The sequence below is a fragment of the Solanum dulcamara genome, chromosome 1 (assembly GCF_947179165.1).
Source record: "Solanum dulcamara chromosome 1, daSolDulc1.2, whole genome shotgun sequence".
Classification (NCBI taxonomy): domain Eukaryota; kingdom Viridiplantae; phylum Streptophyta; class Magnoliopsida; order Solanales; family Solanaceae; genus Solanum; species Solanum dulcamara.
In genome coordinates, this window is record NC_077237.1 from 11249899 (window position 1) to 11275258 (window position 25360).

Sequence of the window (25360 nt, forward strand, 5' to 3'; positions counted from 1 at the left end):
GTAAAATGAACTAATATGAATAAATCTATATTCTCGTATAAGAAATGTAAACTTTAGGTCAAGAGATTATTTATTTATAAAATATTACAAATCACTTGTCAAAGGCACTTGTTGATATAAACATATATTCCAACTCTAATTCTAATATAATTTTTTGAAGAACAAAATCTACAACACACTTATAGTGTGGTAGACTAATTAGCTCTAAAGATACTTGTTGAAAGAGAAAAAAAACATAATTAAGATGATCATAATAACAAGGAGATAAATACTCCAAAAGATCATCACACCATAATAACTTTACAAGACCTCATCAAAAGAGGTTTAGAGACCTCAAAAACGATGAGATAGAAAAATATTGATAAGTTATGTTTTTATTGGATACTGATAAAATTAATATAATTTTATGGTCGGCAAAATTCTAAAGTACTATAGCGCTTATAAATGACAATATGATTTTGAATTCAAATTGACCACAAAGTGTGAACTAATAAACAATTGACCAAAATTAATACGCAATCGAAATATAAATTAATTTTACTTGATAATTGTGAAATTTTGGAATTATAATCTCTACACATGAAAGCATGGATTTAATGGTGTTTATATAATTTTTTATGCGAAAAATTAAGTGGAAATTGTTAGATATGAAAATGATTTGTGGATCAAAATTTTTCACAAATACATTAATTATGTAGAGACATGTTTTTTTTATAAAACTAATGCAAATCACCGTTTCAAGTAGAAACTGATAATAGATGAAAATATTGATATGTATTAGTAAATTGTGTTATCATTATTAATATGTTAAGGTAGACAATAGGATTATATAAAAGTCCTTAAAAAATTTAAAACTTATGAAGCACTTGAAGACTTTCGAAAAAAAACTTATTTTTAAAACTTCATAAATTCTCGAACTAAAACAATCACAATTTATGGTATAATTACTTCAACATTATTTACTGATATGGTATAAAATAATCTAATTTATCATTGTGTCTTTATGAAAATGTCAAACATGATTTGATAACATTTTTTGGTGTATCATAATCATTTGAATTCTTGGAGAGTTTTGAGAATAATATATTATCTACCGAGTGAATTTGAATTGAATGATTTTGAAAAAAAAATTAAAATCACAAAAAAGTTGAAAGCGATTTAATCAAATATCCAATAATTGTCAGATTATTAGATATAAATAAAGATCTATTAAGATCAAATGAAAAATGAGAGAGCCTTTTTTTATGACCTGATGCAATTGACACTCACGGATCTTACTAAAATCATGGGTATAATAACATGTATCAAAGATTGGATTGTTCACCCATTAAAACGGTATATGAGTTGGGTTTAGAACGTCGTGATACAATTTGATCCATATTTGATGTGGGCACTGAAAGGACCTTTCCTTAGTTAGAGAGGATCTGAAAGGACGTACCTTTGATGTATCAGTTACTAACAAGATATAATTATACCATCGATATATATTAATTTATACTAATAAATATTATTAAGATTTCATTTGGTACGCAAGTGCATCATTTTTTTTTATTATTTGAAGTTTGTTCTTCAAACTATTCTTTATTTGTATTGAAATATTGTTACGTCATATTAATTAATAAAATAATTAAATATTGATACATATATTAAGATGATTCATGAAGCGAGTATATGACTAATATTAAAGACAATATATCCAAAAAAAAAATATGTGGCATTCTTCTAGAAAGACATATTTCAACAACATTACATCAAGATCTCAATCAAAATACAATGTTAAAAATATTTAATTATTTTGTTTAAAATGAAAATTGAAAGCTCTCTTCACAAAGGCACCACTAATTAAATTCTACATTTAAAAAAATGATACAAGATTTTTAAAAAATGACGCCCAAGAAATACTATGCAACGTTTAGGCAAAATATAATATGTTGCACTTTTTCCCTTTTAATCAAAATTTTATCCCACTAATTGAATATCTTATTAGGAAATTTATAGAAAAAATATAATATGTTGCACTTTCACTCATAGCTTATCTAAATTTAATATTCTCTTTTTCTTCAAAATTTAATAAATTTGTATAACAGTAAACTCAATTGAAAACTCATACTTCTAAAATAAACAATAAAATAAAATAGTTAATCAATAATAGTAAATTTAATTATAAATCAAAATAAAGTTTACTCAATAATAATTAAAAAGTTTGAATACTAAAATAGACTTAAAATAAATAGGGAAACTTATCTAAATATACTGTTATATTTAGAAAATATTTACCATTTATAACTATATAATTTTAATACATCTATATTATATGTATAATTTAGTTTCAAATTCACTTTTAATACTTAATGCAGATTTTTTTAATTAAAACAAACCTAATAAATTTTAATACACTTATAATACATCTATAGTGCATGCAAAAATACTTTTATTCATAGTGTAATGCATTTATATTACATGCATAAAACAAACCTAACAAATTTTAATACACTTATAATACATCTATAGTGCATGCAAAAATATTTTTATTCATAGTATAATGCATTTATATTACATGTATAATTCATTTTTAATACACAGTACAATTTTTTATTTATCAAAACAAATATAATACATATATAATTTATTTTTAATACATAACACATTTACTATAGATGGTAAATATTTTTTAAATATGATGTATATATGTAATAAATATTTTATAAAAGAAACTCAAAAGGTAATTATCCAAATAAATAGTTTTTGCGTTATGAGTAATATCTTTTTAATTAAGCCCACGAAAAGAAAAATTAATAAAAAAATTAATTTTTAAAAAATGAATATAATTTTTTTTTTTTGGTATCTTACCTAAACCTAAATGGCTAAATTTAAAATAGAAAAAGAAATCGGGTCGACGCACGTCTCTTCTTTACTAAAACCCTCTTTAAACCCTAATACTAGCAGAGCAGACTGAACAAAAAAAATTCATCAGTGAAGAAAAAATGAGGAAGAAAGTGGATGAACGCATTAGAACCCTAATTGAGAATGGGGTTCGAAATCGTCACCGTTCTATGTTTGTTATTATTGGAGACAAGTCTCGTGACCAGGCAATTTTGCTTTCCTCTTTAATTTATCTAAATTTTCTGAAAGGAAACACTTGTCTCTAACACTTTTTCTTTTTTTGTTCATGTGAAAAAATTGAATAAAAATAGATTGTTAATCTACACTATATGTTGGGAAAAGCTTCTGTAAGATCGCGGCCTACTGTGCTTTGGTGCTATAAGGATAAACTTGAACTTAGCAGGTGAGATACTTGCTCAAAGTTTTTTTTTTTTTTTCTAAATTCTTATAATTATGGACTTGGTTTGTTATGCTCTCTGTTTTAATATATTTGTCTAGTTTTGATTTGACGCGGAGTATAAGAAATTGGAGACGTATGGTCTTATAAAGGTATGCATAATGCACCAAAATGACTTTTTATCTTGTTGTCTTAAACATGCCAAGTGGAAGTGCCAAAAAGTAAAAAAAACATTTTTTTTGAAACGGACTAGAGAACATGCTTGAATTGGCTTATTTTAAGTGCTTTTCAAGTCAAAATAGCTTTTAAGAACTTTTTAGTGTTTGAGTAAATTGAAAAAGAACTTGATTTTAAGCTAAAATGATAATAATAAGTCAAAACTCATAAGTTATGATTTATCACTTATGACTTGGTTTTTTACTCCCTATATTTCAATTTGTTTGTCTCATTTCGATTTGACATGGAGTTTAAGAAATTAAAGACTTGTGGTCTTATAAAGATATGCACAATATACCAAAATGCCTTTTAATCTTGTTGTCTTAAACATGCTACATGTATAGTTAGAATTAAAGAGTAGCCAAAAAGAAGTAAAAAAAACCCATTCTTTTTTGGAACGGACTAAAAAAGAAAATAAGACGAACAAATTGAAATGGAGGGAGTGTTTGTATTATATATTGAAATCTGAAGTTGGTTAGTCCCATGTGGAGATTGGATTAAATTTTGTAATGTAAATTTGTGTTAGATACCATGAATTTTATTTGACAAAAAGATACTGTGAAAACTCTATAAAGCTGCTTCACCAAAATTCTTGACCTTGTTTTAGCAGTTACTCTGTCTAGTTGGAATATGATAAAACATAGGCTTAAGTTGGGTATTACTGAAGAAACTTTATATTTTTGTGAATTTGAAACTAGTTGACTCTACTCATCGTGCTAAAAGTTAATTTAGCTATATATCTGGCAGTAAATTTACTGGATATTGCTGGTGAGTGAAAGGAATTCTAGGGTCATTCTTTTGTGGATGTTGTTATATTGTGAGTGATTAGTGGGGACTTTGTTTTGTGTTTCTTCTCACTGTGTTCATATCAGTTTATCAGTAGATGTTATTATTCATTTAGGCAATTGGTCAATGATAGAGTCAACCATCTTCTTGCAGTCACAAGAAAAAGAGAAAGAAGCAAATGAAAAAAATGATACAGCAGGGAGTACTGGACACTGAAAAAGCAGATCCATTTGACCTTTTTGTTGAAACTGGAGGCGTCAGCTATTGCTTGTATAGAGACTCAGAAAGAATTCTAGGAAACACTTTTGGCATGTGTATATTGCAGGTAAGTGAGAAGTTTTAAATTTCCATAAACCATTTAAATCAAATCGACTACCTATTTCTTCTTTTTAGTTCCTCTTATGTTATTGTGATATTTGGGAAAATTCATTTCTTTTCCTTTATGATGTTCTAGGATTTTGAGGCTTTGACACCCAATCTTCTTGCGAGAACAATAGAGACAGTTGAAGGTGGTGGGCTAATTGTATTGTTGCTTCGTCATTTGTCCTCTCTAACCAGCCTCTTCACCATGACCATGGTACTATAACTAGTAGATTAATGACATCCCTTCCTTTGTTACTTCTTACTGTTTTTTCTTTCTTTCTCTTTTATTTATTAAATAAGATTTCAACTGGTCTCACACACACACACACACAAAAAAAAGAGTATTTGAATGAAGGAAGTTGATAGCTAGTTGGTTTTCTGTGCGTGCTTAATGTTAAAACACAGTAAAGTTTTGTGAATATGCAGGATGTTCACTCCAGGTTTCGTACAGAATCCCATTCTCAGGCTACTGGTCGGTTTAATGAGCGATTTATACTCTCTCTTGCATCATGCGAAACATGTATTGTCATGGATGATGAATTAAATATTTTACCAATCTCCTCCCACACGAGGAGAATTACTGCTGTCCCTGTTCAAGAGGTAAACTTCTTCCTGGATCAGTGCTGTCATGAGTTGTTCTGATTACTGATTTCTATATCTTAGATAATATATGCTGATTCAGATTATAGTCCATATGAAATGTAATGGCCATATATAATTACGTCATATCAGATGTTGAACTGCGAAAGAATTACTCTTTCTGGAGTCACTTTTGGTACACGATAAACCATCTTTGGTAATCTTTTGATATAAGTATTCTTGATTCTTTTTTAAATTTACATTGATGAAGGACTCTGAGGGGCTTTCAGAAGCAGAAAGGGAATTAAGGAATTTAAAAGAACAATTGAATGAGGACTTCCCTGTCGGTCCCCTCATTCGGAAATGCTGTACCTTGGACCAGGTTAGTTACTTTGGTTGAACTGTGAGAATTGGCATTTGTTTCTCAATTGTTCTCTGAATATGTCATACATGGCCAATTGCTAGGCTATGTGGAACTAACCCCCAGGATAAAGAGTGACTTGCATGTAAAGTAGATGTTTTAACGGAGTTACTGTATAGCTCACAGGATAACAGGAGAGAATGATTTGATACTTGGTAAAATTGACTATAGCTCACAGGATAACAGGAGATAATGATTTGATACTTGGTAAAATTGAAAATTTATGGTGGACATTATTGTCCTTTTCTATTGTGGCAGAATGTTGGATTGGTTAAAACCACCCGTAACTATAACCATACTTAGTTATCAGACAATATTCAGTTAATAGGGGGACAAATGCTAATGCGTAAGTACTTCGTTTTTCTTAATTTGTAAAGTGATTTTCCCCCCAAATAGACAACATACAATGGTACTAGGTGTGCCAGATGGGCAGATTAGGCGGGTCAAAAGGGGCTGAGCTAATGGGTTGGGCTAAAATTGGCTCAAAAGTTACGTGGGTTGAAATGGACTAAAAATTGGTTGGGTTTTGACCTGCCCAACTTGACCTAACTATTTATAAGGGGTTTTGAATGCTAATTAGAAAGCATGCGCTAATTAAAAGAAATGTTTTTTTGCTTCTCATGGATGTGGTTTTAAGTAATCAGCTTACGTAATTTTGTACGATATCATTTTGAATAAATGATAAATATGAATACGTTTATACACAAGAAAATGTGCAAATTTTCCTTCTTCTATTGGAAACAATTTTAAATTACACCACATTATTTTTTAGGGTCACTTCTTGTTATTAGCATATCGTCTCGAATTTATCCTTAATTCTGGTGAAGCTTCAGCATGAAATAGGGAATTGTCCATTCAGACAAAATGTTAGCTCATTATATTTCATATGTTAAAATATTTCAGTAAGACACTAGATTTACCATATACTTCTATTTTTGTTTCAAAAAATTATCCTCTGTTATATTTCATTATTTCTTTTAAAGCTTTTAGGATGTATTGAAAACTTTTTATGTAATTATGGTTATTGTTTGCTCTATTTGGCAAATGTGTTAATCTAATGTAGTGAAAATTGTACACCATCAAATTTATAAGATACATGGTACAAGAAAAGTGAATACATAGCAAAAAATCAAAGTAAATTTCAAGCAGTAAACCCAAATTAAAGTAAATCTTAAAAATGGGTTAGAATTGAGCTTGTATTGGGTAAAATGTAGATCACTTTTAAAAATGGGTTATGTTTTGCGGGCTAAAAGTCATCCCAGTACGAAATTATCTTGTGCCCAATCCATAAAATTTTGGGCGGGTTGGGCGAGCCATCAATTTTTGGGCCATATTTAGGTACAACCATATATAAGAACTTGCCTTTAACTTGGAGCTTGTTGATTTAAAGCTTAATCATTATTGGTGCTTGGTCGTCTTTTACTTTCTCTGTTCAAATTATAATAATTTTCCTATTTTTTGGATTGAAAATTAACTATCATGCCAGAATGTGAGAGTTGTCAGCACAATTAAGTTCTAAATGTCTTTTTTCTCTTATTTTTTGATGAAATCACCAAAAGCAGATTTCCTCCGTTGAAAGTTTACATGAACAGAGACTGAAAAAAAAGGGCTGGTCGAATTGTGCAATTCTTCCGTTATAGAATCATACGGTTCGGTTGGGCCAATCACTCATAAATATAAAAAAGCTTCACTTCTGATAAATAGAATGAGCTTCACATACTTTTTTTTAAAACAGAGCTTCACATACTTACTAACTAAAGAAATATGGCTTGCTGATAAATAAATATCACTATGTGGGCTAAGGTCTTGAAGTTAGGAATTTTTTTTTACGGCTTAACTAGCATGTTAAATTCTCATTGCTGCAATTTTTGTCTGTTAAAGCTCTTGCTTTTCCCTTTCTTCCCATTCTTCCATGCTTTCATTAAATAAATCTGGAACATTTTCTGATTGTAATTTTGAGTCTGATAGTGATTTTTTCAAATACTACTTTTGCTAGCTTAAATGGATGGATTCAGTATTTTTTTTTAATCAGGTAAAACATTTCATTAATAATAACAACGCCAACATGTCCGTTGGATGGATTCAGTATTAACTTATAATACCGCTATCAACCATAAATAGCAGTTGTGGGGTTCACCGCGATTAATATATTTCTTGTTCTGCTACTATGTCTTGCTATTAACCAATAATACGAAATAGGGAAAAGCAGTGATCACGTTTCTTGACGCTATTCTTGATAAGACGCTTCGAAGCACTGTTGCTCTTCTTGCTGCTCGTGGCCGAGGGAAGTCAGCTGCTCTTGGGTTGGCAATTGCAGGGGCTGTTGCTGCAGGGTAAATCTGGTCTGGGTTTCAGTATCCTTTCCTCTCCGTGATCCTACATTGTGCCTTGCTAACTTCGATAGTTTACTATTGCAGGTATTCCAATATTTTTGTAACAGCACCTAGTCCTGAAAATCTGAAAACTCTGTTTGACTTTGTCTGCAAGGGTTTCAATATGCTCGAGTACAAGGTAGGATGCAAATATATCTGGTTGATTAGGGTGTGTTTGCATATTCTCTATGAAATCTATCTTCTCCAGGGATGTTCTTTTTCCCTTTGAGTCAGCCAATTGGCCCTTCAAGTCTTTTTAAGTGAGAAAATGCTTCCCCTGCTGAGATATCCATAGAAACATAAACATAGTGTGCGATTTTCTTTATTTTCGTGCAACGGATTGTCGCACATCTAGTTAAAAGGGGCAGCCCGGTGCACTAAGCTTCCACTATGCTCAGGGTCCGGGGAAGGGCCCGACCACAAGGGTCTATTGTCGTATGTCTAGTTGGTACCTGAAATTGATTTGGCGTTCCTCTGCCTCACTATATGCATTTTACTTACAGGAACACCTTGATTATGATATTGTGAAAAGCAATAACCCGCACTTCAAAAAAGCTACTGTGCGGATCAACATCTATAAGCAGCACAGACAGACAATTCAGGTCAGTAATATCGGCTAGGAGCTGTATCGTGATAATGGCTCTTCCATTTTCCCAACTCATGTGATATCACTTTCTGCACCTTCCTTTCTCCTTGTCCCTGAACTTTAAAGGCATTTTGAGAATTTGCTCCAATTTTGTTCCTCTTGCTGGTGATTTCTCTACGGCAAGATTTCTTGTATTTCTCCATCTCTTGTGCTTTTGTGTTCTCTTAGGGGTCGTTGGTGTGAAGGATAATACCAAATAGTCATGGGATTAAATTATGGTGCCACTTAATTTGTTGTTTGGTAGGCAAGTCTGGCACAACTTATTCAGGATTAATAATTAGTACTGGGATAAGTTATCCCTCCCCTTTAAACCCTTTTTATACCTCACTTTTCACATCCATGCATATTCACATTATGTTTAATACCATGTATAATAACATTCACAACCTTCACTACTCCTTATTGTTATAATAATTCTTCATATTTTTCTATTAAAAAATTACGCTATATAAGTATAATTTTTATTTATGAATTTATTTGACTAATTCTTATGTTTATTTATATTTTGATTTCTCTATTACCGAATTACATATTTTTAATTATATATTCTTTTAGTCACTTGAAAGCTTGTATTTTATATATCATTAAGATGAAGATACCTTTAATAATTTACAATTTAAGAGTGATATGTGCTTAAATGAAGTGATATAAATAATAAATCCTCTTTTACTTTAACAAACTTAAGATGAAAATTCTATTTTAAAGCTAAATAGGATGAAAATTTTATTTTTAAATACATATGGTACCATCATGGATATGCGCACACAAAAATATTTAAGCTTAATAGGATGAAGTTTTATTTTTAAGAATGAATATCTAAAGCTTGCAAAGAAAATATAAAAAACTAAATAAAGTGAAGGGTATTTTTGTAAACAAACAACTTGTTTTTAAAATTTATGCAATGCATATTATTTTGAATACAACAAATCGAACAATAATAAGAAATAATCTCAGCATAACTTATCCCATCATAACTTGTATTAACCAAATGACCCTTTAAGGTTGTCAATATATTGGGATTATTAAACTAAAAAATTTCCTCTTCTAACAAACATATCTTTTACACCTCACTTTTAATTCACTGTAATTTTTTTTGTGAGTATATCATTGATGTACTTCATCATGTCTTATGGCAATTAATTTGTATGTTGAGTTTCTGATGTTATCTACATCATTTATGCAATGCCAGTATATACTACCACATGAGCATGAAAAGCTGTCACAAGTTGAATTGTTGGTGGTTGATGAAGCAGCAGCTATTCCATTACCTGTGGTCAAATCTTTGCTTGGTCCTTACCTCGTCTTCCTTGCATCAACTGTGAATGGGTATGAGGCTGTGTTCAGCATAGTAGTAATGTTATGCTCTCCAAATAACCTATCCACTCCTTTCCAATTTATGTTGCTTCTTACTCTCTTATATGACAGAAGAATTATTTTGAAAGTTTTGTGTGTTTACCCTGGGTTAACGGAGTTCATGATCACTCTATCCTATTATTTTTGTTTTTAAAGCTATGAAGGCACTGGAAGATCCTTATCGTTGAAGTTGTTACAACAACTAGAGGAGCAAAGTCAGAAGTCTAAAAATGCAGATAGTGCACTTTCAGGTATTTCATCTCCACATTTGCTAGTTGATCACTCGACTTATGGTGCGTAGAGTCCATGTATCCTGAAATGAGTTTATTAGGAGGAACTAGGAAAGCAAAGAAAACTGAAATGAGAGAGCACTGATATTGGGTGGGGAATTCTTTTGAAATAATCAAACTCCAAAGTTCTTGCAGGCTACTTGTGTATTTAAATAATGGAAAGTTTTATGACCGGACGTTCCAAAGTAAACCCAAGTATTATGATGAATCAAACTGGAGTTATTTAAGTAAATGCTGATAATATGCCCTTGTCCTAAAAAGTATTGCTTTCCCTCAAGGTTGTGTTCATTCATGAGTGTGAATCTTTTTCCTGTGGTGTACTTTTGCCTCTCATGATTATCCATGGTTACCTTGTGGTATGATATTATTGTGATCTGTGCTAAATCTTGTTTCATTCATCTAGTTTGTAATCTAGATTTTACCATCAAATGTAGGTCGGCTTTTCAAAAAGATAGAATTGAGTGAATCCATTAGATATGCTTCTGGTGATCACATTGAACGGTGGCTTAATGCTTTGCTCTGTTTGGATGTTACAAATAGTATCCCAAGTATCAGACGGTAAATTTTCTTTGGCTTAACCTAGTTCCTGCAGAAGTCAACCATGTTTTATCTCCTGTTACAATTCTCTTTTCTTCAATCAGGTTACCCCAACCGGGTGATTGTGATCTCTACTATGTTAACCGGGACACACTTTTCTCTTATCATAAAGACAGTGAGTTATTTTTGCAGGTAAATCACCTTTGCTTTTGAAGTAATATTATTCTTCAGGCTGATGTTTGCTTGGTCAATTTTGATATATTGTGATCCTTTTGCTTTGAAACAATTTGCAGCGAATGATGGCCCTCTATGTTGCTTCTCATTACAAAAATTCTCCAAATGATTTACAATTGATGGCTGATGCTCCAGCTCACCACTTGTTTGTGCTACTAGGTATAATTAAACCAGCTGATGCTTCTCAATAGGACATGATAAATAAATTGCGCTCAAGTAAATGCAAGAGCGCCTAACTAATTGTTCTCACAGGCCCTGTTGATGAGTCAGAAAATCGTCTTCCTGATATTCTCTCTGTCATCCAGGTTAGTGGTCTTGTCTGTAGCTGTTATGCAAGTGTTCTCTTTGGGATGCTACATTTGTTAGAAATCTTCTGACTGAGCACGATATTGACTTGCTACTATTAGTTTCAGTGTTCTTTTATGTTGAGACAATTCTCTTCTTTGTGTTACATTATCTGGTGTTCCAATTGGCTGGATGCCTAGAACTACAGTAGTTGCTCCTCTTATATGCAGATTTCTTTCTTGCGCTATTACGCTAGTGAAGAAAAAAAAAGGAGAATCTCTCAAAACTTTTTGTAACCAATAACATGATTGTCTTTTTATTTGTGGAAATTTTGGTCCTATAATATGATATCACAACTAAAATTAGCTCAGCTTAGTTCTGCCTTCAATAGCGTCATCATTATGTTGAAAACATCAGTTAGTAATTTGTGCGCTGTAGCCATAGCATATTCTACTCCATTCTGTGTTTTTTGTTCTATTCAGCTGTAGAGCTCTCAAAAGACAAGTTAGCTCAATTCCTCTTACTTAGCCACGTGTGTCCTTTTTGTTTGGGTAGATTTTGTTTGGAATCTGCAAACCATCTTAAGTTATTTTGGTTCGAAATTTCATCTGTATGGAAAATTGGTCACAATGTTAATTATTGTTTTCTTCCCCTGATGAGAGCTGATCATGTTTTTCTTTGTTGCCTCATCTTCTGCTGTGGCTGATTCTGCCTCTTTTTGGAGGGACCACATGTATCAATGCATTCTCTCAGTGTTTCTCACTGACTTATAGACAGCATATAACATATTCATGCATCATTAGAGGTTGCAGTTCTTCTTAAATTGGATTGATGCGTGTCTAAATGGAGCTACATGTTTAATGAGGATTCATAAAGCTGATCTCAACTAGCTTGCGCTCGATGCTCTGTAGTAGTAGTTTATATTTTGATAAGCCAATAATTTAAGGTTGATTCCATAAGTCCTTTCTGATACGGACAGCACACTTTTTTCTCAACCCTGGACATTGTATTGTCTGTGTTTCTCTCTCTCACGATATCATAACCCTTATTGGTACAGAGAAATGAACTTTCAAGATTTATTTGGTAGAAATTTACTTTTTCTTTGTGCTCTTTTTTCTAGTTTCATTCAGTTCTTCTGAGAATTAAATAGACGGTACTTCATTTATTTGGAACCAAAGACATTAAGAGTTTTTGATCTGTCTTAATTTGACTTGAACACACAGGTCTGCCTGGAGGGTCAAATTTCTCAAGAGTCTGCTAAAAGTGCTTTGAGACAAGGTCGCCAGCCCTTTGGAGATCAGATACCTTGGAAGTTCTCTCAGCAGTTTGCTAATGATGTATTCCCAAGCCTTTCAGGTGCCCGTATCGTACGCATTGCTACACATCCGAGTGCTATGAGGGTAATGCTTACCAATTCAAAAAATCTAGTAAAATGAATTTGTGAGACCTCCCTTTAGGTTTGTCTTTGTCATATTGATCTCCTTTATGGTTTAAGAGAATATGGCGACCTCCTTGTTTTGCCTTAAAAGAAAAATAGTTTGGTATTGCAAAGAAATGAGCCCAGATGGAATGTAGTGGATATAAAGGAATTTCAAAGCCAATCCCGCCTAGTTTGGAATTGAGGGAATTTATTGATTGAATGAGACCGGGTTCAAGCGATGGAATTTCGAAAATATCGTGCAACGTCCTTTGATGCATTAACTGTTGGATACTTATGAAGCTTCTGTCCCCACCATTTGTCCTGCACAGTTTGTGTGAAGTAGTGGGTGATCTTTTTAAATTATAATAAGATATAGAACTAAAGTCCTTCCATATCATTGATTTTGAAACAAATTAGTTCATAGAAATTCATCGAAGATTTTCGATACCAAAATTAGCACTGCTAATCAAAGCTGAAAAGAGATAGATTTGGAACATCTCAGGAATCTTGTCTTCTTAACGTAATCTCCTTTGAAAAAAAAAATTCAAACTGGTGGCGGTCTTCATATCTTACGACAATGGAGGTTTATGTTTAAAAGCAGCGCTGTGAGGAGGCCTTTGAAAAATTTCCAACTGCTTATTTTCTTTATCAGCACGTCTAACTATGTGTCACTGTGGTGTTGCAGCTTGGATATGGTTCTGCTGCCGTTGAACTCCTAGCCAGGTAGCTTCAAATTTCCCTGCAATTTTCACATCCTTCAGTTTTCAATATGATTAGACTGTCGATCACATTTGGCTTTCTATAATTTGTGAGATTAAGCTACTCCATAGGCCATTGCTTTTATCTAGGGTTAGCACCATTCCCATTTTTTGTTTGTCTAAACTTATAATTATGTCAATTTAGTCCAAAACCCTTTTTTTGTAGACAACTCTGGAAGCTGCTAACATCAAAAACTCTCTCTCCCTTCCTCATGCTATCAACACTGCTGGATAGCAAGAAGCCCTTTTCTCCCACATGTTGAGCTATAAAGAGTAATCTATTTGATTGGGTAATCATCAAGAATAAATTATTCATGGTCGAGCAATTTTTTTTATAAACACCATATAAGAAAAATAAGGCTAGTTAAATTTTGGGGGTATGCCATGATGTAGGTTATTGTGTAAATTTTGGGAGAGCTGTTAGATGATGTAAATGAAGCAAGCCCTTGCTCTTTTCTCGTAAGGGATCGGAAAAGTTCAACAACCTTTTCTATCATTGCACTTTTAACTGAGTGGCAGTTTGGTGAATTTTGGGTGAATTGATGGTGGCAAGGAAGGTTTTCTTCACATCTCGGGAGTCACATCATATTCTGGTGGTACTGTTCATAGCTTGAATATTCTGTTGGTGTTTAAGTTGGTTTTGATCCAGCATTCAGTAGATCCTACAAAAAAATGCAAAATAGAACTGGGTGCAAGTTTTGTTTGTTACTGACATGGGGTCTGGTATTCATTCATAAAACTGGGGAGATACTTTTAAATTCTTATGACCAAGTAAATTTCAAAAAAATATTCTTATGACCAAGTATACTTTATCATGTAAAAAGTAGTTGTTCTTATGACTTAAGTGTTAGTGGAGGTTGGAGATGAATATTCTGAGCAAAATGCATGGTGAGGCGAAGTAACCAAACAGGGCTTTTGTTTGGAAAGCCCCGTGACTACATAAGATAAATTCAAGGAAAAAAAAGGTGAATTGTGAATAAGCATGTTTATAGTACAATCCTTTTTCCTAAATGCTCTCAGGCATGAGTCCCAAGGCTTGTTTTTCTAGTCTTTCTTTTCTGTAAGAAGGCACACAGCTAGGACCTTTATTTTTGGGAAACTACACAGCTTGTGTAGTTTACCTTTTTTTTTTTTTAAATATGAACTTGTTGCCATTCTCAAAAAAAATCAAGGAAAAAGGCAGTGTATTCTGTCGATTGCTTGTTATTTTGGTTGGTCCAATGTGAATTTATTAATTCAGCTGGTTTATGCCTAGGCTGCAAGCATTCATATCATTGTTGTCTAGTTGTATGTCAAAGGTCAAGGACCCTTGTTGTTTGGTGCAACAAAGATATTATTGAAATTCATACCACTATGAATCCTGAATATGACCTTGATGGCCTGAACAACACACCTTTACCTACCCAAAATGATGTGAAATGACTGCTCACTATAATCTTAGTGTAGTATATATGAAATGTAGGTATGAAAGAATTTTTTTTTGTTGTTGATGGATGATGATGATATGAAAGGGTTCTGCACTTGTTGACTTCTTCCTTTTACAATTGCAAATCTGTATAGTGTGGCTTCCTTTTACACCTGCGGATCTGCATATTTATTCTGTATCATGGCTTTTAGGTTTTCATTTCTAGATTTCTATCATTCACCAGGTATGTTCATAGGTTTTCTCTAATACATTTGTTGAATTTTGCAAGATTTAAAGATGTGAAATTCTTTGAATGTGTTTTCAGTGAAGTACATATTATGCTTCTTTGAAGGGGAGCCTTGGAGTAACTGGTAAAGTTGCTGCCATGTGACCAGGAGGTCACGGGTTCAAGCCTTGGAAACAGCCTCTGGCAGAAATGCAAGGTAAGGCTGCGTACAACAGACCCTTGTGGTCGGGCCCTTCCCCGGACCCTGCGCATAGCGGGAGCTTAAGTGCACCGGGCTGCCCTTTTTTTACATATTATGCTTCTTCTACTGAATGGGTTTAATCAATCTATGTTAAATGACATAATCACAGTTACATGTGTTTCCTACATGAATCTTTGAGGCACAATAAGTTCATTTACTGCTAATAGGTACTTTGAGGGTCAGTTTACGCAATTATCCGAAGTAGTGACAGATGATACATTGGAAACTCCTCAAGTCAATGTAACTGAAGCTGCACAGGAGGTAATCTTCTTTGATCTAACTTTGCAGTTTGTATTTTAGGTTATTGGCTTCTCTTTTATCACTTGGGTGTCCTAAAATTGCAAAAAAGTTGTATCATTGTACCTTTTATTAACAGTGTTAAATCATAATACTATTTATCATTGAATCTGTCTTTTCCTCATATTGAGGTGATTTGTCTGCTGACCACTTTGTAGTGCATATATTGTGTTAGGTCTTCTGATTGATCATTAGCTGTAATATGGCAAAAGAGATTGTTGCAAAATCTAGAAATATTTCTATGTGGGATTATAACATTTATTTGCCTCTTGTTACTGAATTCAAACTACCTTCCTTGCAGGTCTCTTTGCTTGAAGAAAATATAAGACCAAGAACAGATCTTCCTCCGTTGCTTGTTCCTTTACGTGAAAGACGACCTGAAAGGCTCCATTACCTTGGGGTCTCATTTGGACTTACATTGGATCTCTTCCGCTTTTGGAGAAAACATAAGTTTGCTCCATTTTTCATAGGCAATGCCCCGGTAAGTCTAAGAGTCCTCTGTTCCTTAAGTTATTTTTAGATGTTTGCAGTTGAGGATTAATTGTGATCAAGATGTGATTGGATGAATCAGAATAGCGTAACTGGCGAGTACACATGCATGGTCTTGAAGGCATTGAAGAATGATGATGTTGAAGCTGCTGGATCAGATGAGTGGGGCTTTTATGGTCCCTTCTACCGAGGTGATAAGTTGTTTTTGTTCTTCTTGATTTTTTTTAGCTTACCATTGGAAGGAAGTGGAAGGAGATTGGAAGATCTTTTGCTGTGATAAAGAGGAACACAAATGTTACTATTTCTAATATATGTTTGTCAGCTTTTATACATTGTTAAGAGAGTAGTGACTTCGTATTACAAGCAACTTTTGGAATTATGAAAAATTTCATTGAGGAGGTGAAATTTGTCCTCTGCATTCCGGTCCAAAATTTGGAGAAGACAGAGATACAAGTTTCATATGTTGCCGTCTCACTTTCTTATCTCCCTCCCTTTGTATCCGAATCAAACAAGTTGCAGTTATTGTAGTAACTTGTATTTATTCTATTACTTTTTTTCTTTAGTTCTAGAATTGTTGTCTATTCCTATTTCGATATATTGATGTTGTTTATAAAACTCTCAGTATACAAGAGAAGGTTAGTCGAACTGTTGGGTTCGACCTACCGGAAGATGAACTACAAGCTTGCTATGAGGTACAAATGTATATTTTGGTGGTTAGTTAATATGTATGTCTCTTTACATATGCTTATGATGGCCATATTCTTGCAGTGTCTTTGATCCAAAGACCAACTTCGTGGAGCAGGACCCTGCTTCAAGTGAATTGTCAAACTCCATGAAGTTTGTTATGGAACCTGATGAGATGATGATGCTTGAATCTTACTCAAATAGCCTTATTGACTATCCCTTGGTAAGTTCTGAGTTGATGATTAGTGAGGAAAAATATGTTAATACTAAGTAGTGAAGCAAGATCTCTTATGATACAGTTTTTACTTGTCGAAATGGGTAAGTGGTCTTACGTGCTATATCAACAGTCTATTTAGAAAAAGGCTCAAATAACCTTATGGACTACTGGTTAGATCTCAATTAGTGATGAGAGTGAAAAAATGTTATCCGGAGTAGTGATAGAAGATTTTTGTTGGTGCTACTATCAATTTATGCTAGATGTATGTTTCAATAACAACAACCATATGGAGCTTGTACTTGAGACAAATATTGTGGTAAACATGCCTGAACAACTTGAAACACTGAAAAGAGCTTGAAGTTGTGCATTTTCGAATTTCAAGCATCATAATTAACTGGAGTTCACTTTAATGCAAATGTGGTGAATGATTTGGTAAACTCATGCCACCATTGCTCTTAAAAAATGTTGGTATATGGTTCAAATGTGGATGAAAAACTCATATTGGTACACATTACTTTTGACAAGAAGAAAATGGTTTGTGTAGATAAAAAGCTCATAGTGGTGCGTATTAAGTTTTGACAAACAAGAAAATTCTGAACCAAAAAATGACGTGTGAACTATGTCAGTCAGTTATATTTCTTTATAAATAACAGGGGCATGATTTTCTTCTTCTTTGTCTGTTTGTGCTAGGTCTTCATTTATAAAGGTTGAAGTTCTTATTGTTACTTGGCAAGAAAATCCAATAACTAAACATTTGATATATAATGATTTTTAGTTAAGTGGCTTGTTCTCCGGTTCCTAGAATTAGAAAGATTGATAATAGGGAAAGGGAAAGAACTGCAGGGATAAAAATGATGTGTTCAACAACCCTTCAAAAGTGACCTATATTTGGTGTGTGGACACCGTTCCGTTATTTCCTAGTGCAAGCATTGTTCAAATATCTCAAAAAGCATTGTTCAAATATCTCAAAAGTGCCTGACATTTGTTTATTTTCCATGTTAATTATTTGCATGAGCTTTTTTTCACAGATTCGAGATGTTGCTCAAAAACTTGCGCGTGAGTACTTTTTGGAGCATGTTCCAGTTTCACTTTCATATGTCCAGGCTTCCCTATTGCTTTGCTATGGCCTGCAACACAAAGACATCCCTGAAATTGAGGTTTGCTGCATTGCCAGTCTTTATTTTGAATAGGTTATTCCGTACTATCAGGCTTTGTGCAGTTAAATACCCTTCTTTTGTTTGTTAATGCTGCTAATTGTCCTTCATCGCATCCAAACTAAATAAGATATTTCATTCAATAAACTCCAGTGCTTCGAGTTCACTCTTTTCAGTTTTTATTTTACAGGTAGAAATGAATTTGGAAAGGCAGCAGATATTGTCATTTTTCATGAAAACCATGAAGAGGCTTTTCAAATACCTGTATAATCTAAAATCAGAAGAATTTGCATCAACTGCATATCTGGTTAAAGCGGTAAGTAGATGAGTTATTTATTTCACTCTTCCAAACATCCTATGCTAAGACAAAGAGAAACTAAAAAAGTGATAAATATCTGCATGCATTGTCATACTATTGTGTCCATTAGTCAACACAGAGAAATGTTCTGACACTTCTTGTGTAAGTTTGTCTCAAGATGTGACCAATTTAGTTTCATCAATTAGCAGCATGAGGCACTGTAACTGCTTGTCTTCTGTTCATCTATCTTTGTTGAAGATTAACGGAGGCACTTTTTCCTTTTCGTTTTCAGATTAAATTGGAACCACATCCTATATCTGTTGATAAAGATCTCAATGATGCTGCGAAAAGAGTTCAGGTTTGAATTTTCTTGCTTTTGTCTCTGTGTGTTTTTTCCTATTTGGAAAGATATATACTTACCTAAGATCATATGTAGGATGACATGAAAGCCAAGACAATGGAAGGTTTGTTGGACCCAGAGCTATTTCAGCAATTCGCTATAGTAGACAAAGAGGCTGATTTTGAAAATGCTCTCCAGAATGGTGGTGGGAAGCTAGGTTCTAGTGGTGTAGTTAGTATAAAATCCAACAAAAGCAAGTTGGAGAAGCATTCCAAGCCAGAGACTGAAAACAATGACAAGAAAAGATACAAAAACAACTCCGGATCCAAATCACATAAGAAGAGGAAGGGTTAATCATGTCCTTTCTTTTTCTAAGGCCGCTTATTACTTAGGCGATTTCTCCTCCTATTGCTTCATCGCAAGGGGGGAGGAGTAGAGCAAGATAATGCTTTATCTCACATCATATTAGTTTCTTAATCGCGACCATCACAACTATTTATGCAATTATTTATAGGCCCAATTTTGTTTAAGTTCCTTTGCAAAAGTACAATTTTTAACTATTTTATAGGTTAGGTGCACTTGTTTTGTCCTTCAGTAATAGAGATGCATTTTTCTGCACCAATCTTGTATTAGTATTGATTTGTTTTATGAAATGGCTTAATATCTTTCTTTTATTAAGTCTATGGTTTCAAATTTGATGCGAAGTAGATTTCTTGTGTATAGTGATGGCAAAGTGAGCCCATATTTTGATAACCTGCTCAATCTGTCCATATTCTAATGGTTGGGTGAGTGATTTATTAGATGGGTAAAATATGGGTTCAAACCCATATTTAACCCCTAGAAATATGGGTACTCATGAGTAAAATATGGATAAATTATGGGCTAGCCAAATGGGTTAAGCTTCCAACTTTTATCACTCAAAATTTATGATATCACTAAAAATGTTGTAATTTCTCTTTCTTTTTATGTTTTTCATTAAAACTAATTATTCTCCTCTATAATTTTTTTTAAAAAATAATATTTTTTAAAAATAAAATAAAAAATAAAATTACAAAGGTGAAGTCTTTGGCCCTCGGAGCGGGGTCTCGATTTGAAAATCGAATGCTTAATCGGGAGTCAAAGTTGGGTCTCAAATTAAGTATCGAGACTGGGTTTCGAATCCATCGTCGAGGTCAAATCGCGATTTGAAAGTTAGAACTGGGGTTGGGTGTCGGAATCGGGTTCCAATTCAAAATTTGGGTCTTGGTCGGGAGTTGAGAGTCGGGGTCGGGTTCCGACTTGAAACTCGGGTCTCAAATCAGGTGTTAGAATCAGGTCTTTGGTCGAAAGTTGATCCTGTGTCAGGTTCGGATCCTGATTCATAAGTTGGGTCCCAGTTTGAATGTTGGGCCCCGATTCGAATCCCGAATCGAGTGTCGATTGAGTTTCAAATCAGTCATCGGGGTCAATTCGGGTCCAATTTGAATGTCAGATTTTGGGTCGAGTCAAGGTTGGGTCCCATATCAGGTGTTGAATTTAGATTCCGAATCGATCATTGAAGTCAGTTTACTAATTCTAATTATGAATTTGGTCTCAGGTTGGGTGTTGGGGTCTGGTCCCGATTTAGGTGTCGGGATCAAATCTCGATTTGGATGTCGGGTCCCGAGTCGGAATTCGGGGGTCTAATCTCGATTTGGAAGTCGGATCCTGGGTTTGGTTCGAAGTCGGTTCTCGCATTAGGTAACAAATTGAATTTTAGGATACAATAAAATATTTTCAACATTTTTCATTAAAAAAAAAGACTAATATTTTCTCCATATAAAGTAGAGTACTATTTACTAATGAAAATATGGATAAACTAGTATTTTATCCAACCCATTTTTAACCATATAAAATATGGACGGGTTGAATTATTATCCATTTTATGTTGACCCATTTTCAACCCGCCCAAATTTGACCCAACCCGTTCATTTACCACCATTACTTGTGTATATTTATACTATTCGAGTCGAAAGCAATATGTTGATTTGAAGCAACTAGGTAATAGCAGCACTTGTGAACGTAGTATCGGATTGAAAACAGGAGTTAGGATTGAAATTGGCATGTGCCAAAGTAAATTTTGGATGATGATAACTAAGAAATCTATACATAAATAGTATATATACTTTGTTATTGAGGAATTTTAGTAGCTCAGTTGGTCGATTGATTACTGAACTTTTACATTATTGATAAGAGTTTGATTCCACACCTTTTAATCCCCTCTTACAGTTGCATCTATTTATTCTTTTTAATTTACCTTAAGGACTGCCATAATCATGTGTTCATTTGCCTTTTCCCCAACAATATCCATATTTCCTTTGCAGACAAAATTACTGAATAAACATTAACAGTTGATGCAAATTCAAACATTAAAACCTAAAAACTAAAGCTGAAATTGTAGTTCATTTTAACAATGTAGCTTTCTTTATCCATCAAAGAAAGTGAATTTCTATGGAAGTTATAAACACTAGTGAAAATTATGGAGGTACCAATTATCTAAAAACAATAAATTGAAGAAGAAATAAATTAATTAACATGCACATCCTCCTCTCTGCTGCTCAATTCCTGATACAGATTCTGGTATTCTTTGGAGCTGACTGAAAAAAAATAGTGCTTATATGAGAAAAATATAAAAATAATAAAAAGTTCAATTTAAATTGTTATGTACACATTAATTACTCACCAATGAGAAGGCATTTCTTCATCTACTGATGCCTGCCAGCTGGAGTAAATGAACATGAGAAATGTCAAAATAATAAAAACAAAAACAATTAAAATAATCATCAGAGATCTCGATTTCGAGTTTTGAGTATGAAAAAAATTCTTGATAGGGAGCGTTCATCAAAATGAGCCCAATTCGGTGGGAATCTGAATTGATCATGCTTCGATATTATGACAGAATTATAATGGATACTCAGGGTTTGTTCGGAATGGAGGAAAAACATTTTTCAGATCAATTTTCTTATGTTCGATTGGTCAAAATTTTTATAAAATATTTTATCTAAGAAAATAAGTTCCTTAAAAATGAGGAAAATAATTTCTCTAATGGAAGTTCAAAAAATAAGTTTTACGAGTGACATTCCACATCTTGTCTTCCCCACATTCCACCACGCCTCATCTTCACTCTCACCCCATAGCTCCCATCCCTACCGCACCTCCCAAAATATTTGTGTAGATTATATATAAATATTTTTAGGATAATATTTTTTTAACTTACATACATACGCACCAAACACAAAAAAATAAATAAAAAAACTCATTTATTTTCAATCTTAAATATTTCTTTTTCTTGTAGCATGTATATAATTGTACTTACATGTTGTGATCATCTTCATTGGCAAGGGCAAGTTGTGCAGCACACAAGAATGCAGCATCAACATTGTAATCCTCCTTTGCTGAGGTCATAAAGTTTTGTATATTTCCCCTACAACCACCCCATTCCCTTGCTTTCTTCTCTGAAACCTGTAGGTATGGATTCTTTTAATAAAATTACTTATATATACACTGATAGTTTAAAGAATATTTACAGCATCAGTGTACGTAGCATGAAAGAGAGTTTTGGAGCAACAATAAAGTCATCTCTCTATTATTTATATAAGTTACAGATTCGAGTTGTGAAATCAACAACTGATACTTGCGTTAGAGTAGATTGTCTAGATCACATTTCCTTGAGGTGTGGGCATGTGACCCTCTCTGAATCCTACGTGAATGCAGAATATTTTGTACATTAAACTACACTTTTTTTTTTATCAAGTGTATGTAACATGTAACTTGCCTTATTATCCTAGTCCTAATCTTACTTTATATGGACATTTATATATGTTTTTTTTTTTACCGTAAGTTGATAATATAGAAAATTGTTTATACTATAAGTATATAGAAGTTAAAAGTCTTAAAATATGTGTTTTGACAAAAATGAATGAAAATAAAAAACTTACTGTCTCAGTGCTGCCATATTCCAAGTCTACTTTGTTACCAATCAAGACAAATGGGAATTTTTCAGGCTCTGTTAGGTCTGCCTGGAATCAGTCACGCAAAATTACTATTTGAATTAATCATTTTAAAAAAATGCCAAATATCAACTTGAAAAAAATTCATGATAATAATTATTTATTAATTGACTGATCACCTGTTTGATAAATTCTTCATGCCAATGTTGAAGAGTCTCAAATGACTTAGGCATATTCACATCATATACAAGAATGCAACAATCTGCTCCTCTATAAAATGCAACACCAAGGCTATGAAACCTTTCTTGCCCTGCTGTGTCCCATATCTAACAAAACAAATACCAAAAAAAAAATAAATTAACTTGGGAAAATATTCAATATTTCACTTCTCGTAGTTAGGGGCAGAGTCAGAAGGTCATAAGGAGTTCATTTGAATCGCCTTCGTCAGAAAATCATACTATAAATACAAGTTATATAATTGATAATGAACCACCGCTGACAAAAAATTCTGCTTCTGCCGCTCCTTTTAGTAATCAATTTCATAGAACAAAATCACTTACTTGCAATGTGACTACTCTTTCACCAATCTCTAGTTCTTTAGTAGCAAAATCAGCTCCAATTGTTGCCTTATATTGTTCCCTAAATTTCTTGAAAACATATCTATTGTTGTAGTTAATGAAACCACAAATTGCAAAATCCTTGACTAAATAATACCTTAGTCCATCACATTTTTCATATATATCTAGCTGGAATATATATATATATATATATATATATATACTTTTGAAGCCAACCCCTTAATATGTTTTTGTACAAAAATAAAATAAATAACATTAAACATTATAAAATAAATTATCTCGTAATTAATCAATCCTGACTCCATCACTGAACAATATGAAATGAAAAGGCTATGCAATGTGAAGGATACTGATTCACCAAAGATGTCTTTCCCACCCTGAGAATACAAACTTGTTAAAAGTGTTAGAGGAGGAATTAAGAAACAATGTCTTAAAATCTCGAACTCATAAACTTTCTATCCTGGCTCCGCTTATGCTTGAAAATAATAAAATAGCTAAAGGGAAGTGAAAATTCTTACCCACAATCACCAAGAACAATGACTTTGAGCAAACTTCTTAGTGGCTGTGACATGTTCAAGAAACTACTTGTTACTTTGTACTTAACTTGTTTGAAATGATCTCTTTTATTTTTGTTTCAAGAAACTTTGTTATAAAGTTAATTTTCTTCTGGAGGGTACCAAAGATATAGGGAGAATTAAGTGGTGTACATGTTCAAAAAAGGCAAATGTAGCATTTTAGATAAGTGTGGCCATTTATGTTTCTACAATTCTTTTTCTTTGTTTTGTCTACTCTTTTATATCTACGTTATTTGTGGTTTTTGTATCTAAAAAAGGGAATTTAATTGGCAATAAAAATCAAGTTGCGTGTAGCGGAATGGATAAGATTCTCTAAACCCTTAATCAGAAGTCTCGAGTTTAAATTTTGGATTGAGAAAATCTTATTAAGGAGTGCATTTCCCTTAAATGGACTTTGTGTGAATATAAATTAATCGAAGCTCCAATATGAAAATCGGATAGGAGTTTTGAGAATTTTTTTGGCAATGGAAGCTTATTCATTGACCAAGAAGAATATTTTTGCCAGCATAACTTTTGTTTTTATGATTTGGTTGTTAATGGAATGAGTCTTTCTCTTTTGATTATTTAATTTTTTTATCCAGGTTAGTGCATCCCATGTAAAGTGTTGACCTTTGATTTAGGTGATTGTGAATTTTGCATAATTTATACATTATTGATTCTTAATCAAGAGAAGTTGTTGACTTCAAAATTAATTTTTATATTTTTTTATTTAGGGTGTGTTCGGTATGAAGCATGAAAAATATTTTTTTAGAAAAATAAATGAATTATTTAATTATTTTCTTATGTTTTGTATGTAAGCAAAATATACTATTTTATATATTCTACAAGTATTTATATATAATCTAAAAGAGGTGGAAGTTGGAGGTGGAGGTGGTGGTAGGGGCAGGCCATAGGGATATGGGGTGATGAGGATGGGAGCTACGGAAGTAGGATTATAAATAAAATGTATTAAAGGATGGAAAAACACAATCAATATCAAAAGTAACTTGTTAAACTTATTTTCTAAAAAATTTAACTAACAATTAGAAAACATTTTTGTATAGAACACACCCTTATAGGCCTTAGTCTTTATCTTTTTTGGGAGTTGTTGCATATACTTTTCATAGGATTTCCAAATTGAATCTTTTGAGACATAACTTCACTTGAATTCCAAGGTTTCTATTCTCTCCGTTTTATATTATGTGACCTCTATATTAAAATATTTATTTTAATTTACTTGTTCGGTTTATAAAATTAAGAAAATTTTATTATATTTTTTCTATCCATAGTATTAAATAACTATACATGAATTAGTAGTGGTCAAATTTAAAATTATCTTAAAAGACGT

General features: G+C 32.9%; 2 protein-coding genes across 3 annotated transcripts; one reads left to right on the plus strand and one right to left on the minus strand.

Moving 5' to 3' along the window:
* Positions 1–2917: 2917 nt before the first annotated feature.
* LOC129901893 (RNA cytidine acetyltransferase 1-like) lies at positions 2918–19442 on the plus strand. Its single transcript, XM_055977031.1, has 26 exons — positions 2918–3089; positions 3195–3286; positions 4436–4607; positions 4737–4859; positions 5072–5245; positions 5496–5606; positions 7845–7978; positions 8063–8156; positions 8521–8619; positions 9853–9989; positions 10173–10267; positions 10741–10864; positions 10948–11035; positions 11137–11236; positions 11330–11382; positions 12586–12762; positions 13468–13505; positions 15601–15694; positions 16032–16211; positions 16302–16410; positions 16842–16911; positions 16988–17126; positions 18149–18277; positions 18465–18590; positions 18865–18930; positions 19009–19442. Exons 1-26 carry the CDS (start codon positions 2985–2987, stop codon positions 19264–19266), a joined length of 3087 nt encoding a protein of 1028 aa, XP_055833006.1. The 5' UTR covers positions 2918–2984; the 3' UTR covers positions 19267–19442.
* A 1787-nt stretch (positions 19443–21229) lies between these two features.
* Positions 21230–24213, minus strand: LOC129887128 (ras-related protein Rab7-like). 2 transcript variants are annotated; one of them, XM_055962090.1, is made up of 8 exons: positions 23977–24213; positions 23809–23835; positions 23441–23540; positions 23060–23206; positions 22869–22949; positions 22247–22392; positions 21614–21652; positions 21230–21527 (listed from the first exon to the last, which is right to left on the minus strand). In XM_055962090.1, the coding sequence occupies exons 1-8, from the start codon at positions 24027–24029 to the stop codon at positions 21461–21463; spliced, it is 660 nt and encodes a 219-aa protein (XP_055818065.1). In that variant the 5' UTR covers positions 24030–24213; the 3' UTR covers positions 21230–21460. The 2 variants fall into 2 exon arrangements, with proteins under 2 accessions (XP_055818065.1, XP_055818073.1); XM_055962098.1 differs by lacking the exon at positions 21230–21527 and having other exon boundaries at positions 21614–21645.
* Between the last annotated feature and the right edge of the window lie 1147 nt (positions 24214–25360).